The sequence below is a fragment of the Cibotium barometz genome, chromosome 29 (assembly GCF_041138505.1).
Source record: "Cibotium barometz isolate CiBa-2024 chromosome 29, ASM4113850v1, whole genome shotgun sequence".
Classification (NCBI taxonomy): Eukaryota; Viridiplantae; Streptophyta; class Polypodiopsida; order Cyatheales; family Cibotiaceae; genus Cibotium; species Cibotium barometz.
In genome coordinates, this window is record NC_141074.1 from 37,310,340 (window position 1) to 37,326,115 (window position 15,776).

The 15,776-nt window shown below is 45.1% G+C and overlaps 1 protein-coding gene across 1 annotated transcript in view; it reads right to left on the reverse strand.

Annotated features, from left to right (window-relative positions):
* Positions 1-15,507, reverse strand: part of LOC147622122 (UDP-glucose 4-epimerase GEPI48-like) — a 36,737-nt gene extending 21,230 nt beyond the window's left edge. Inside the window, exons 1-5 of the mRNA XM_086823220.1 lie at positions 14,618-15,507; positions 14,435-14,484; positions 14,204-14,339; positions 13,977-14,078; positions 13,653-13,880 (exon numbers count right to left, since the gene is read on the reverse strand). Coding sequence (XP_086679346.1) covers positions 13,653-13,880; positions 13,977-14,078; positions 14,204-14,339; positions 14,435-14,484; positions 14,618-14,848 — 747 coding nt within the window. The 5' untranslated portion in view covers positions 14,849-15,507. The remainder of the gene's footprint in view (positions 1-13,652; positions 13,881-13,976; positions 14,079-14,203; positions 14,340-14,434; positions 14,485-14,617) is intronic.
* Between the last annotated feature and the right edge of the window lie 269 nt (positions 15,508-15,776).

The window sequence follows — 15,776 nt, forward strand, 5'->3', positions numbered from 1 at the left end:
GGTCAGCATGGATATTTTAGTGGCTATGACATATTTTATGCTGGCACCTCCACTTATTCAGGGGTATGTATTCTGGCTAGACATGAGTTGCAGCCTCAGTTAGCTTTTAATGACAGTAGTGGCAGATGGTTGGTTATACAATGCAATGTCAATGGGGATATACTTGAGTTTGCCTCTGTATATGCTTCGCAGACCTCTGCCATGAGGGCTTCTTTATGGGACTCCTTATCCAGATATCCATGGAGGTCCAATGCATTCATCTGTGGAGATTTTAACAATTCCCCTCTGCCAAGAGATAATACTACTTCTAAATCTCACATGTTATCTTTGGAAAGGCAGCAATGGGAGAGTATGCTTCTTGCGGTGCAGGCTGAAGACTTATGGCTGCTCCTCCAGGAAACCTTGCCCGGATACACTTTTCATCACAATGCATTCACCACATACTGGGCAAGGTTAGACAGATGGTACCTCTTTTATCCTCATCAATTTACAGATTTCAGTCCTCATCTCTCCATTGACTTTTCCCTGGGATTATCAGATCATGCTCCGCTTTGGATGGATTTACACATTGGCCTGCCTTTGGATGATTTGCCTTCCCATTCTAGCAGGCTACTGCATGTAAATCAGGCCTATTTAAGGCACCAACATTTCCAGCAAATGATTAAACTTGCAATACAGCCTTTGTTTCAGCATGCCCAGGAGGATATCAATTATGCATGGGACAGCCTGGTTACCAGACTGCAGAATATCATTTGCAGCTATGGCAAGTGGTATATGTCTGATTGGAGAAATAAGATCAAAGAAGCAAAAAGGACAGCACAACAACTGACTGAATTTTCTCAGTCAAGACCTCTCTCTGAGGATGAACAGGAAGCTCTTTCACATGCTCATTTTCAATTGCATGCCAATGATCAGAGAAAATTGCATAAATGGCAGATCAGGGCGAGAACGAAGCCCCTCATGGATAAGGGCCTTTCATCCAAAGCTTTCTTTCAGGGCCTGCATGCTACTCGTAAGAAAAATTCATGCCTACGAGTTAGAAAGCTGGATGGATCATGGACGCACTCTTTCTCTGATCTCCAAGATGAATGCCATAATTATTTTCAGAACATGTTCTCCCCTCCTGGCTCCCCATCAAATCAAATGATTGATGCTAGGAATGAATTCCTTCGACATGTCTCTGAAATAGTGGATAAGGATGCTGCTCTTACCATGGAGGGATCTTTCACTGCCACAGAGCTTGAGAATGCATTGTTTCACCTTAGCAGACATAAGTCTCCTGGTTGGGATGGCCTTACGGTGGAATTCTATATTGTCTTTTGGGATGACTTGAATGAAGTCCTGTTACAGATGATCAATGCAGCCTGGCAGGCAAACCAGATGCCACACTCATGGAAACATGGCATAGTAAAACTAGTGCCTAAAAAACATCTCTGTGATCATCTGTCGGATTGGAGGCCCATTACTTTGATGCCAGTAGTTTATAAGCTTATTGCAAAGATGATGGTGCACCGGCTGCATACGATATTGGATGTGGGTCTTCATCCTTATCAATATGGATTTATCCCGCGTAGACAAATCCATGATAACATTTCCAATGCCTTGACAGCAATTGAATATGCTAAGTACTCCCATCAAGATGTACTTATTTTGCAAGTGGATATTGCTAAGGCATTTGATACTGTTCACTGGGACTTCATCTCTCAAATCATGTTCAAACTTGGTTTTGGTCCCAAGATGGCAAATGCAGTATTTTGGCTCTACTCTGGATCTACCTCTCAGTGTATTTTGGGAAACCATCTCTCCCGCTCATGGACTTTGGGTAGATCAGTACGACAGGGCTGCCCCCTTAGTGCTTTGCTATATGCCATTGTCACCCATCCCCTTCTAAAGTATCTTGATCATCTGACACATACAGGGCAGATGAAAGGGCTCACAATCCCTGGGACATCATCCTTTTTGGCTCAAGCATATGCTGATGATTCCTTTTTCATGCCACAGAATTCACCCCAGGAAGTACATATGCTAATGACCACGCTTTCATTGTTTGGCTTGGCAGCTGGTCTGAATATTAATTTTGACAAATCTAAATTACTTCCTCTCAAACAATGTGATTGGCATTCTCTCCTTTGGCCTGGGCAAGTGGTGAATTCAAAAGATGCAGTCAGGCATTTGGGATATCCAATAGGATGGCATATTACTAGGAAGCAGCAGCTCAAATGGGTCTTACAAAGACTGCAACATAAATTGGATTTCTGGAAGATATCTACCTGGCCGCTTCATGTCAGGCTCAGAATAGTGCAGTCTATTGTAATGTCATATGTGCAATTTTATTTGCCATTGTTACATTGGTCCTCTCGGGATATTTCAGCCTTTATGTCACAAGCCATGGAAATACTCTGGAGAACAAAAGCGGCAGTGAAAGCATTAAGACTGATGAAGATGGAATTGTTGTGCTCCCCAAGGATGCATGGTGGTCTAAATATTCTAAATGTGCGGTATCATGTCCTTGCAAGGAAAATCACTATGCTGCATACTTTTTTCCGCCAACAACAGCCATGGACATGTATGCTTGCATCTATGTGTGTTAATATGAGGACTTCTGCTTATGGCCAATGGACTACTGATCCCTGGGAGGTTGTCATTGGGAGATTTGCAGGAAAGATACCAGGCTGTCCTTTCTCTACTGCTTTGATTATGGACTGGAAACAGCTACTTTCAAAAGTTAAATGGGCTCCTGATAATTGCTCGGGGACAAATTCCATGAGACAGGAAAGTATTCATTGGAGTGCCATCTTTGACACTCCACTTGCCTTACAGGAACCAATCCGAGCATACAACCTCTCTAAATTGGGAATTCGGTATATACAAGATGTGGTGGATGATCAGGGATATGTTTTATCGTTTCCCCAGGCTATGGCTTCCTATCCTTTGGAAATGCATCACAGGACCATATGGAAGAAAATTGCTGATTTATTATTTCCTTTTCTACCAGTTCCTCCTATGGCTCCTATGGATCGGCTTATGGATTGGCAGTTGCTTTCCTCCACTACAGACACTCATCCTGTTCCTCTCCCCGCTCTAACCTCCATTAAAGCCTATCATTTACTTCAGCCTGCTCCATGGATCCAGCAATATGGCAATTCTTTATGGCATATAAGGAAACCCCTTTCATGGTGGAGGAAGAATATTCAAATGATATGGAAAAGTAAAATGCCTTTGAAACAAAGACTTTTCCTCTGGAGATGTTTGACAGGTACATTGTCAGTGGGGGTTACACTTGCAAGACGCCATATTGCATCATCCACCTGTCTAAGATGTATGGCTCTTTCAGAGACAATTCCTCATTTGCTTTGGCATTGTCCTTGTTCTAGGATCCTCCTCAGGCGTATTTCTGATTATCTTTGCCTTCGCTTCCCAACTCATAGATTTGGGAAACATTTCTGGCTCTTTGGCAGACATCTCAGAACTTTGTCCCAATACTCACTTTTTCTATTTTGGGTGAGATATTGGGCCCTATGGACCATCTGGAGTGAACACAATTTTGCATATTTGGGAAGGCACAATCTCCAATCATATGAATCTTTCCGAGCCTCATTGCGACAGTCTGTATATGCTGCTTGCCTTGAGGGTGACATGGATGCATCTTGTATTCAGCTTTTCTTCGAGTGCTTTTGATCTTTGGATATTCTCCACTCTGGAGAATATGATTATGTAAACTTTCTTGTGTGCTTCCATTAGGCTCTCCTTTGGAGTCTAATGTCTTGTATATTGACTTTATGAAAATATAACAATTACTGGTTTTACTAAAAAAAAAAAAAAGTGTGTGTGTGTGAGAGAGAGAGAGAGAGAGAGAGAGAGAGAGAGAGAGAGAGAACACACTTGGAGGAGCTGTCTTTAGGGTTTTGTCTACAGTAGAGTTGCTGTTTTAGGGTTTTGAACAGAAATTTGCTGCTGTTTTAGGGTTTCGAACAGATTTGGGCTGCTGTTTTAGGGTTTCCTGTACATGTTTTAGGGTTTCCTCTTCAGTAGAGCTGCTGTTTTAGGGTTTCGAACAGAGATTTGCTGCTGTTTTAGGGTTTCGAACAGATTTGGGCTGCTGTTTTAGGGTTTCCTCTTCTTCGAAATCTGCTGTTTTAGGGTTTTGAACGTAGATTTTGCTGCTGTTTTACAGTTTACAGCAGTCGTTTTGGGGTTTCCTTTTGCTGTTATAGGGTTTTCAGGCTCTGCTCTTAGGGTTTCCTGGGTTTGCAGCTACTGATTTAGGGTTTGCAGGTGCTGAATTAGGGTTTCCAGGTGCTGAATTAGGGTTTAAGAGAACGGGTTTTCTTTGCTTTCGTACATGGATTTGGATGACCCGGCTGCTGCTGTTGGTGGCATGGCTGCCAATAGCCTTAACATGGATCTAATTGAGGAGATGATCGAGAAGGATGTGGGTTATGCTTCAGATGCCTCGGAGCAACAAAAACGTCAAAGGCTTGATGTTGATGCAAGCTACACTCCGGTGAATGTTGGAGAGAATGCAGAGGAAAGTTCTCAGGTACCTTCTCCGGAGTTTGCACGTTTGCTGCAAATCACTGGTGAACTTCTGCAAGAATATGTGAAGGCAAATAGCGTGCAAATGGCTGCAATAGATAATGGTGGTGTGGCTGATGTATGCATGGAGACTCCTTTGTTGCTACAACAGCTAGCAGATTTTCATGATCGTGCTGCTATCTTCTTCTTTACTGGGCGTATTCCGTTGTTGCCTCGTCTTAGAGCATGGTTGGGCCACTTGGTGTCGCCTGAGGCACTTGAGGAGATTTATGATGGTCCGAGAGGCTTTTATGAAATACTTTTTCGCACTTCGGAAGCCCGTAGGGTAGTCTTGGAGCAGGTGCCACTCTTTTTGGATGGGCAGTTGGTTCATGTGGTTCCGTGGAAGCCTATGGCAGAGTACCAAGATATGTTGCGCCAGGCTTGCCCAGTTTGGGTTGAAGTGAAACAATTCCCACCAATGTTTTGGCGTGTTTTACCAGGTCTCATGCGAGGTATCGGTGATGTCTTGGTGGTGCCTCGAATGACATCTAGAAACCGAAATCGTATATGCATGTTGTGGGATACTGGGAGACCTAGGCCAACACATTTGCGTGTCAATATGGCTGGGCTGCAACCTTTAATGTATGAATTGAGGTGGGATACATTCGCTGGCCATTGTTTCAAATGTGGTGAGATGGGCCACTTTGTCTCCGAATGTCCTAAGAAAGAACAAGTTGTTGCTACCAAGGATATCGTTGATGGGTAGTTGCCCGTGGAAGATGAGCATGATGCTCCTTTACATGATGCCCAGCACATGGATGTACATGTGGATGTTCAGAATGAGGTTGAGCAGCCATGGGTGGAAGTACGTGGTAAAAAGACACGATTTGTTGCCCCGCGGGGGGATTTCTCAGATGCTGTTTGGCGGGGACCTTTGCGTACTCATCAGGGACCCTTACATACATATGCTCGTCGCCCTTTGGGTTCAGGTGCCCAGCAACAGACCAGGATTGAGAGGCCGGGAGGCCAACTTTCTCAGCGTACAGGGGCTCTTGGGGTGGATAGAGTAGAACGCTATCCTATTAGAAGTCGCCTAACAAAAGAAGCACAACAACAATTGCCTCTTGTGTTTGGTTCGAAGGGTGAGGTCATCTCACCATGGGATGGTCATTACCCTTCAGCACGTGCTCGGGAACTCCAAGGGCAATCTGAGATCACAAATACCATGTCTAAAAATGCAATGCTTCAAAAGGTTCGTGATTTGGCAAATTGTCCTGGGCCTAGTACACGGTCTTGTTGATTCCTTTTCTGGGAAGGCTTATGAAAATTGTACAATGGAATGTAAAGGCTTCGCGCCAAAAGCAGTTCAGGCTTTGGCGTACAATTTTTTGTCATGATTGGGATGTTTTGTGTGCAGTTGAACATAAGCAGCATAAGTTGGCTGGCAAAGCCTATGTATATAAGGAGTTTCATGCTTTCTACAGCGGACATCCTGCTTCGCAGTCAGGTGTTATGTTTGCTATTCATTCGCAGTTTCAGCCTTCTCTCGTGATTCAAGATGTTCATGGAAGATTTCTAGTGATACAGATTGTTTGGGATGATACGCCTTTATGGTTGTTAGGGGTGTATGCTCCAAATAATGCTCGTGCACGCCGTTTGCTGTGGGATGTGTGCTCTTTCAATCTCTCATCCTGGCTTTGTGATGGGAGACTTTAATATGTGTGTCTCCAGGGAGCAAGCCACGTCGCCTCATTCTGTAATGGATGGCCCGGAGAGAATGGCGTGGGAAGCTTTTGCAGCAAGATCGCTAAAACAAGACATGTGGTCTTGGTTGCATCCAGATGACAGGGGTTACACTTATGCCTCACAACAGTTTCAGGGCACTTATGCTAGATTGGATAGGATGTATATTTTACATCAAGATCTCTTTTTGCCAGAGGTTCTTACTATGATGGTTGATCAGCAACAGGTTTTCTCGGATCATTGGCCGCTTGTGTTTGAAATGGTCTATCATCCTGTGGATGCATATAAAGGCTTGCTGGGACGCTTGCCTTTGCGCTTAAATCACACTTTTTTGGAGCATGAAGTTTTTGGTGTTTATATGCGTCAGTTGATACGACATTTCTCCACAAGAGTGTCCATGGCTGATTATCATGCTTGGCCAGTGTTCCTTAACAACACTCGGAAATTAGCGCGGCATTATGGTCTTGCTAATGCCTCTATACAAAAACAGCATGTGGCTCTTCTTGAGTCGCTTTTAAAGGGCTTGCAGGCGTTCATGTTTACTGACTCTATGGATGCTGAAGTTGTGGATGCCATAGAATGGCTGAAAAAGGAGCTATCTAGGGTGCAAGAAGCACAATATATTCGCTTTAAACTACTTGCACGTCTTGATGCTTTGCGGGATGCTAACTGTCAATCTCATCGCTTCTATGATAAGTTGCATCAAAAACATATGCGTGAGAATATTGTTAGGCTGATGGATGCCCAACGCAACCTTGTTACTCAACCTTCTGAGGTTATTCAGCATTGCATCAGGTTTTATGAAGATTTGCTTGCCCCTCCAGAGGATTTCTCGCCGGCTGTCCTGGCTGCAAGGGAGTCATTGTTTGCTGAAGTACGATATCAAGTTGACCCTAATGCGGCGGTTCAACTTGATGCTCCTGTTACTCAAGGGGAAGTGGAAGCTGTTCTCTCCAAACTTCCCATGGGAAAGAGCCCTGGTTGGGATGGTTTGACAAATGAGTTTTCCGAAAATATGCTGATCAGCTTGCAGAGCCTTTGACGCTTATTTGTCAAAGGGTTTGGGATGAGGGATATATGCCTGCCGATTGGAAGTTGAGCATACTTCGTTTGTTGCCCAAAGTCCCTTCGCCTACTTCTTTGGCTCAATGGCGCCCGATCTCACTTATGGGTATTATGTATAAAATCTTTACAAAGATTTTCGCCAATCGCTTGCAGAAGGTGCTTCCTACTCTTATTCATCCATATCAATATGGATTTGTGCATGGTAGGAATATTTTGCATAATATTCTTAATGTTCAAATTGGAGTGGATTATGCCAAGGCAAAGAAGCAAGAGATTGTGATGGTGCAGCTGGATCTTGAAAAAGCTTTTGATCATGTCAGCTGGTCTTTCCTTTCTCAGTTAATGACAGCCATGGGCTTTGGTCCCAAAATGGCTAATTTGATGCATTTACTTGGCTCTGGCTCTATCACGCGGATTATGCTCAATGGAGGACTTTCGGATGGTATTTCTCTCACCCGTTCTCTCCGACAGGGCTGTCCTCTTAGCCCTCTTTTCTTTGCCATTGCCACTCATCCTATGTTATCTCGCCTAGATGCTATGGCATCGCATGGTGAAGTGGTTGGTTTGCATCTCCCTCATGGCAAGCAATTGGTTGCTCAAGCCCTTGCGGATGACACTTTTATGTTTCTCAGGGCCGAAAAAGCCAATATAGATCGAGCAATGGAAGCTTGGAATAATTTTGCATTGGCTTCTGGGCTGAAAATAAATTCAACAAAATCAGCCCTCATTGTATGCATGGAATTTGATCTTGAGGCATTAGGGTGGCAAGGCCGTGTGGTGCATACAGGAGACATTGTTCGTCATCTTGGGTATCCGGTGGGTGTGGATGTGGACCCCCAAGCGCTTCTTGCTTGGATTTCTGCTCGGATCTCGGATAAATTTGTGTATTGGAAAGCTCAAGGGTGGCCTATGCACGTGAGGGTTAAGGTAGCTCAGGTTATTATGCTTAGCATGATTTCCTATTTTTTGCCTTTGCTACCTTGGACGCACAAATCTCTTCTCCGTTTGGTTGCTCCCATTCGGTTTATGCTGTGGAAGAGGCAAGGAAATATTATGGGTCAAACATGGATAGCTTGGAATCACATTACGACGCCCAAAAGAATGGGTGGGGCTGCTTTACTGGATGTCCGCTTGCATATGGTGGCGCGTAGGTGGGCGCTTTTTCAGGATATGTGTTTGCAGGAGCAGCCTTGGGTATTCATGGCTCGTGACTTGATTGAGTTGGAGGGATTGTCACATGGACAGACACGTGTGCAGGCTTCATGGTGGGATATTGTGAATGCGGCTCATCCTGTCCGTATTCGCTCATCTCACATTTTATCGCATATTCTCCTTTCTTGGCATGAAGTTCTACTATTGGCTCGGTGGGATCCTGGTCATGAAAGACTACTTTTGAAGTCTTTGCAGTTCGAAACATTTGTGGAGTCGCGTCATTGTTTGGCCAGACAGAGATGCTTCACGCATACGACTCAACCGCATGGTCAGGTTAGGCTTGGTTAGAATCCGAGATGCTGTGATACCTGGTCGTGACAGGCCATATTCGTTTCGTCGTATTCGGCAGCACTTTAAGGTTCCTCGGACATTTCAGCCACTATGGCTTGACATCATGCATGCAGTTGAGCCTTTTACTCCATTACCTCGGCCATCTGCAGATCAGCTTTGGCTTGATTGGGCACTATGTAAATCTGGTGACTTGATATCACTTTCAGCTAACCAGGTTTATCATAAGCTCATATCAGAGAAAGATTGGGTTTCAGCCAAGGCCAATAAGGTGTGGGGATTCCACAAGTCTAAATCATGGTGGCAGAAAACTCTTATGCGTGGTTGGCAGTCTAAACTCCCTTACCAAGGTAAGGTTTTCATTTGGAGGATGTTGGTGGGAGGGTTACCTACACGGGATCAGCTCAGCCGTCGAAAAATTACATTGGCCTCTTGCTTCTTCTGCACGACATGCACTGAAACAGTTATGCATCTGTTCGTGAGTTGTCCAGTGGCCCGTCAGATTTGGTCTTTTGTCTCTCGCGTTTGGGAGGCAGTAGAGAGGTCTACTGTTTCGGCTCATCAGTGGATATTTGGGATTTGTCCTCAAGTCATTACTTCGGACAGTCACCTTGTGATATTCCATTTCCTTAGATGGACAGGACTTTGGTATATTTGGACTACACGGAATGGGTTCATCTTTGATTCCTTCTCTGGAATACATGGGCACATTCTACGTATCCGCAGTTTGCTGCTTTGGCAATTTTCTTCTCTTCTCTCAGCCCAGCTACTGGATGCAGATGTTATTTCGTTATGGTTTACGGCGGCTCGGCTAGCTCATCTTTGATGCTTTTATTTTGGATGCTTATTTGGCTTTCTTATTAGTGTACAGGCTTGCATGGTCATGATCCTTTAGAGGATCTTTTGTGGGGGTTTTTGGGGCCATAGGTTCTGTGTGAGCCATGTGGCTGATGTACATTTTTTACATATAATATAAAACACCATTTCACGAAAAAAAAAAAAAAAAGAGAGAGACTTGAAGGAGAGAGAGGCTGAGAGCTCAGTGCACGGTCCACAGATGGTGGGCTGAGGCTCTGAGAGAGAGAGAGAGAGAGAGAGAGAGAGAAATGAAATGAAATGATATATTAACGTCTTCAAAAGGCCAAAATGACCTATGAGACCAAAAAGGTTACAACAATTGGTGGATCTGATACAATGTCTGTGTAAGGAAAGCTAAAAACAACTAAACAACTAACTGAAACTGAAACAACTATGAGAAAAAGTACGGTACCAGGAACTCCTAATGGATAACATCTGGAAGGAAAACTCCAGCAACAAAGGTAAGCATCATACACATCACTATCCAAAGATGTCTCTCATCGGTCGATGGCGGATATCCTCAATGTCCTCCATGGTGAGTACTCTGACTGGACGTCTCCCATGCCGTGCTAGTATGGTCCTGATCCTCTGTTGTAGTCTCCGCCGGTGTCGGGAGAGAGAGAGTTATATTGCTGCCTTGGGGGCCTGAGCAAGGGTGGGTGGGGAAAGGGAGGCGGGCCAGCATATTGCCAGCCGTACTGGGCCCCAGTGGCGAACAGAGAGGGCGGCTACGCACAGAGGCGCGAAGCGAACAGGGGCGGTGAGGGCAGAGGCGAACTGAGGCGGCGGTGAGCAAGGGGCGGCCCAAGGAGAAGGCGACGGCGATAGTAGCCAAGAGAGAGAGAGTGCGACTGTAGAGGAGAGAGAGCATGGCGGCTGGCCCTTACCGGAAGGTTGAGGTCGTACGGCCTTCAGAGTCTAGACGCAAGACGCAGGCACGCCGCACAGAAGGACAAAACGGCGAAACGTTTATCGCAATCGAAACCCCCAAAAAAAAAAACGTACGAATCGATCCGTACGTACGGATCCCCGTACGGTGCGGATTGGATCCGTACGTACGTTTTGATCCTACCTTGGAGTGCCCACAAGTGGGAATTGCATTTTCCTTGCTAGCACATGTATATCTTGGTTGAGCAAAAAGCAACCAACTGTGGTCACATCATCTTGTGAAGCTGAATGCAGGGCAGACAGTTGAGTGTGTATGGTTGACGCGATTGATGGTCGATCTTTGTGGTGTCGACAGACACCCACTCCCATTCTCCCTGACAATCACAGTTAGAGTGCTATGACTGTGACAAGGAATTCAGTTTTCCATGCTCACACCAAGCATATAGAGATTCATTATCACTATGTCAAAGAGGTTACATGCAAGAAAGATTAGCTTGATCTATTGTCCTACACATGACAACATTGCAAATCTATTTACGAAGGCGTTGCCTCAAGACAAGTTTGAAGCTTTCCCCAAAGCTTTAGGCTTACTCTCATTTGGAGAGTGATCTACTGCCCTGTACTCAAAACATACACACACTAGGGGGTCTCTTTTTTTTTCGTGAAATGGTGTTTTATATTATATGTAAAAAATGTACATCAGCCACATGGCTCACACAGAACCTATGGCCCCAAAAACCCCCACAAAAGATCCTCTAAAGGATCATGACCATGCAAACCTGTACACTAATAAGAAAACCTCCTAGCCAAATAAGCATCCAAAATAAAAGCATCAAAGATGAGCCAGCCGAGCTGCCGTAGACCATAACGAAATAACATCTACATCCAGTAGGCTGGGCTGAGAGAAGAGAAGAAAACTGCCAAAGCAGCAAACCGCGGATACGTAGAATGTGCCCATGTATTCCAGACAAGGAATCAAGATGAACCCATTCCGTGTAGTCCAAATATACCAAAGTCCTGTCCATCTAAGGAAATGGAATATCACAAGGTGACTGTCCGAAGTAATGACTTGAGGACAAATCCCAAATATCCACTGATGAGCCGAAACAGTAGACCTCTCTACTGCCTCCCAAACGCGAGAGACAATAGGTCTCTCTCTCTCTCTCTCTCTCTCTCTCTCTCTCTCTCTCTTTTTTGAGGAAACACAGAGCTATATTACTGAGTATGAAAAATTCCCCAAAGTGCCAGTGGTGGCCTACTGAGGGGGCATACAAACTGTGCAGTGAGAGGCGTGTAGCCTGTGAGCGGTCAGTGCTACATCACGGTGGATGATGTGATGTGTGCAATATGAACCACTGTGGGGGAGTGTACTCCCATCTAGCATGTCCTCCAACAATCCTGAAGAAGAGACCCGTGCGCCCCCATCGTCGAATGAAGGCCTGGTGTCTGTCCTGAGCTGTCTGTGAAGGCCGACAGGAATCATCATACATGGAACGCAGTGCACGGATAAGATCGAGCCAAATCAGGACTAGAGTATCACGTGTCGATTGCCGCGTGTGACTAAGGATATTGAGACAACGAGCTCTCCAAATGTTCCGCATCGCAATCGCAGCAATCACCATAAGAACATCATCCCTATGCCAATGCTCCATCTGCAAGGCGTCTGGTGGAATCATACTAAGGTACCCCCGCCAATACCCCGTCGCCGTAAGCATGAGCACGGCATCGGTGCCCTCACCCTCAAAGAACACATGTGGTCCCGGCCAAGGAAGGAGCCATAACACAGATCCCCAACTGAGGAAACCTGCATGCTGACCAGCTCTGCTGAGTAGTAGAGCCACTGCTCGCCAAACAGAGGAAGCCACTGGACACGACCAGAGGCAGTGGGCCTGAGACTCCTGAACCTGATGATCACAGCATATACATATGGGATCATGGCCCATCATGTGCATGCCCTAGGTCGAATGCACGTGGACACGGTCTCCTATTGCAGCCACCTAAAAGGAAAGATTCAGCGGCAAGTATACCCAGCCTGGGTAGTATTTTGGCCACCCAAATGTGTACAGACCAGGAGCCCATGGGCCAGCCATATGTGGACAGCTTTATGCATCACTGTGTTTGTGGGATTCGGCCAACTTGCCAACCAGCGATCAGCCAGCCAGCCCTCAGGGTGCATATAAAAGGGCAAGTCTAGGATCATTAATATATGGGAAACCAAGGTTTGCAATGCCAAAATCCATAGCCGCAAGAGGCAGACAAGGCATCTCATCAGTGTTTTGCAGCTTCCATGAGCTTGTACCTCTTGCTCAAGTGAAGGACAGCATATCAGCAGTTAGGTTATGCAATGTACCAGTTAGCACAATTATGCAAGGACAAATTTGAGGTTGGATCTATGTACCCATAGTATATATTCATGTTTTGAAATATACAATAGTTTAGGTCTATGCCTTGTCTTTCACTATTTGCAACATTAGTAATTATTGTTTCTTAATCAGCAGATCGATTAGCATTAATCATAGTCTAGCTTCTGCAATCACGTTACACCTCTCTCTCTCTCTCTCTCTCTCTCTCTCTCTCTCTCTCTCTCTCTGTGTGTGTGTGTGTGTGTGTGTGTGTGTCTGTGTGTGTGTGTGGAAAGCTACACCGACACGAGGGCACACTTCTAAAAGAAGCCATTTACGAAATAGAATATACCCAGTACCATCTCATGTGGGGTAGTCCTTCCAAAAAACAGTAAGCTCATTTCGCCTGCCTACCGTCACTTATTTTGGCCTTCCATAGGCATTGAAATCTTCTTCCCTAGCAGTTAGCACAGTTATGCACAAACAAATTTGCGGTTGGATCTGTGTACCCTTCGTATATATTCATGTTTAGAAATATACAGTAGTTTAGGTCTATGCCTTGTCTTTCACTATTTGCAACATTAGTAATAAGTGTTTCTTAATCAGCAGATCGATTAGCATTAATCATAGTCTAGCTTCTGCAATCATGTTACGCCTCTCTCTCTCTGGAAAACTACACTGGCACTGGCAAACACTTCCAAACTAAATAAAAGAAGCCATTTATGAAATAGAACATACCCCAGTACCATCTCTTGTGGGGTAGTCCTTCCCAAAAACAGTAAGCTCATTTCGCCTGCCTACCGCCACTTGCTGTAGGAAAGGCATAAGATTGTTCGGAATGCCTCTTGGATCCTCTCCAATCAAACCACTGGGATGCGCTCCCACTGGGTTGAAATAGCGTAGAAGGATGATCCTCCACTCCAAGTCTGCTACCTGAAGATCTCGAGCAATCTCTTCGACAAAAAGCTGCGACCACAAATAGATCCCTTAATTCATGTGTGCTGCTGCTCATACAATAAAGCTTACCTTTTGAGGACAAAAAGCTGATACTATTCAAAATACCTTTGTGCGGCCATATGGATTCATAGTTGACAACGGGAAATCTTCTGTGCAAGGAACAGATTTGGGTTGACCATAAACTGTTGCGGATGACGAGAATACAAGCTGCAAAATTAAAAGGCATCTTTCTCAGCACATCAGAAAGGCCTGCAATTCTTTGCCCTGACCCAGGCTTAGAAAAACATACTTCAGCTTGAGATGAGCTAATAAAACTTAGAATCAGGCCTTGCCTTTTTACAGCCATGTTTGCCCATAACTTCCAGGAGATTAATTGTGCCAATCATGTTGTTTCTGTAGTAAAACAATGGCTTGGCAACACTCTCTGCAACAGCTTTCAGCCCTGCAAAGTGGATGACAGCATCAAACCTGCAACAGCAAGAATCAACTAAGATTTCCATACTTGGGTGTAATTGGGTCTGCTAATTAGTGTAGAATAGTTGGTTAAGAAATCAAATGCATACTTGGCCATGGAAAAAACCATCTCCAAGGAATCCTTCTCTCTGAGGTCCACCTGCAATATGCTGTTTCTTGAATATTGTTTTTCTCATCATAAATGAATGATACATACATCGCCATCAAAAACTTAAGGTTGAGCTTAGAGTAAAGGTTAAGGTTAGGAAGGATTGCAGCAGAAAGACGCATACCTGAAAAAAGTAGAGGTTGTGGCCATTTTTGCCGGCCAGATCTGCAACCCTCTTGACAGACTCTTCCACAGAGTTGTCGAGGCTGTCAATGACGACAACCTTGTAGCCTTCCGCCAGAAGCTGCAATGTAGTGTGGCTGCCTATGAAGCCGGCTCCGCCTGTAACAAGGACCGTCTTCTGCTGATGGTGGGAGTCCGAGCCGTTGACGATCCCCCTCAGGACGTGGTTCATGGTGCCGAACCAACAGACAATGATGCAGAATTAGGGTGAGGCCCTTAGCAGAAACTAGAGTTTGGGATAGCTGGGATTCGACCCCAAAGTTATGGTTTTGCAGAAGAAGAAGCCAAATCGGGGCTTGGAAGAACCAAAAAGAGGAAAGGAAGTATACGCTGATGCAGGACGAGATTAGCTAGGGTTTGATGGCTGCAGAAAATGTGGGGCTGCTACAGAAATCAAGCTTCCATAACGAGACACTAATGCAGAACCAAATGCACAGGAAACGAGGCTCTGATGCAGGTATTGAAGATACCAAATGCACAGGAAACGAGGCTCTGATGCAGGTACTGAAGATCCAAATGAGACACCAACAAGTAATGAGGATTCCAAATGCGAAAATTAGGGTTCAAAACCTACAGAAAACGACTTTGTTAGGGCATAGCAGCGACAGAAAATGAACCTCTGGCGCAGAATTAGGGCTTCCAAGCGAGAGCTTCCGAGGAAAAGCTAGGATGTCACGGTCAAGATTGTTAGGGTGCAGAATTAGGGTTAAACTACCACAGAAGATGACGTTCTGATGCAGAGCTAGGGTTTGACAGAAACAGGAGAACGAGAAACGATTGGGAAATGCAGATTGCTGGCTTAGCTTGAAGAAGAGAGAAAGGCCGCGGGGGTGAAGGTTGCTATCACACGACATCTTGAGCACGGGACTTCGTGTATTTTTCAATAGATAAAACTGTGCGCCACGTGCCCTCTCCTCTTTGGCTCCATGATTTCTCACGTGGAAATTTTCCCCACCTTTCTGACGTGGCAAATCTCCTCACCCCTCATTTTTCCTTCTTTTTTTTCCCTTTTTTGCCCTTGCAGGCCAACCATCAACTGCCCACTCAACCTTAGACTTTGTGTACCAAATAGTGCTCCTTGACTAATTATTTATGCTAAC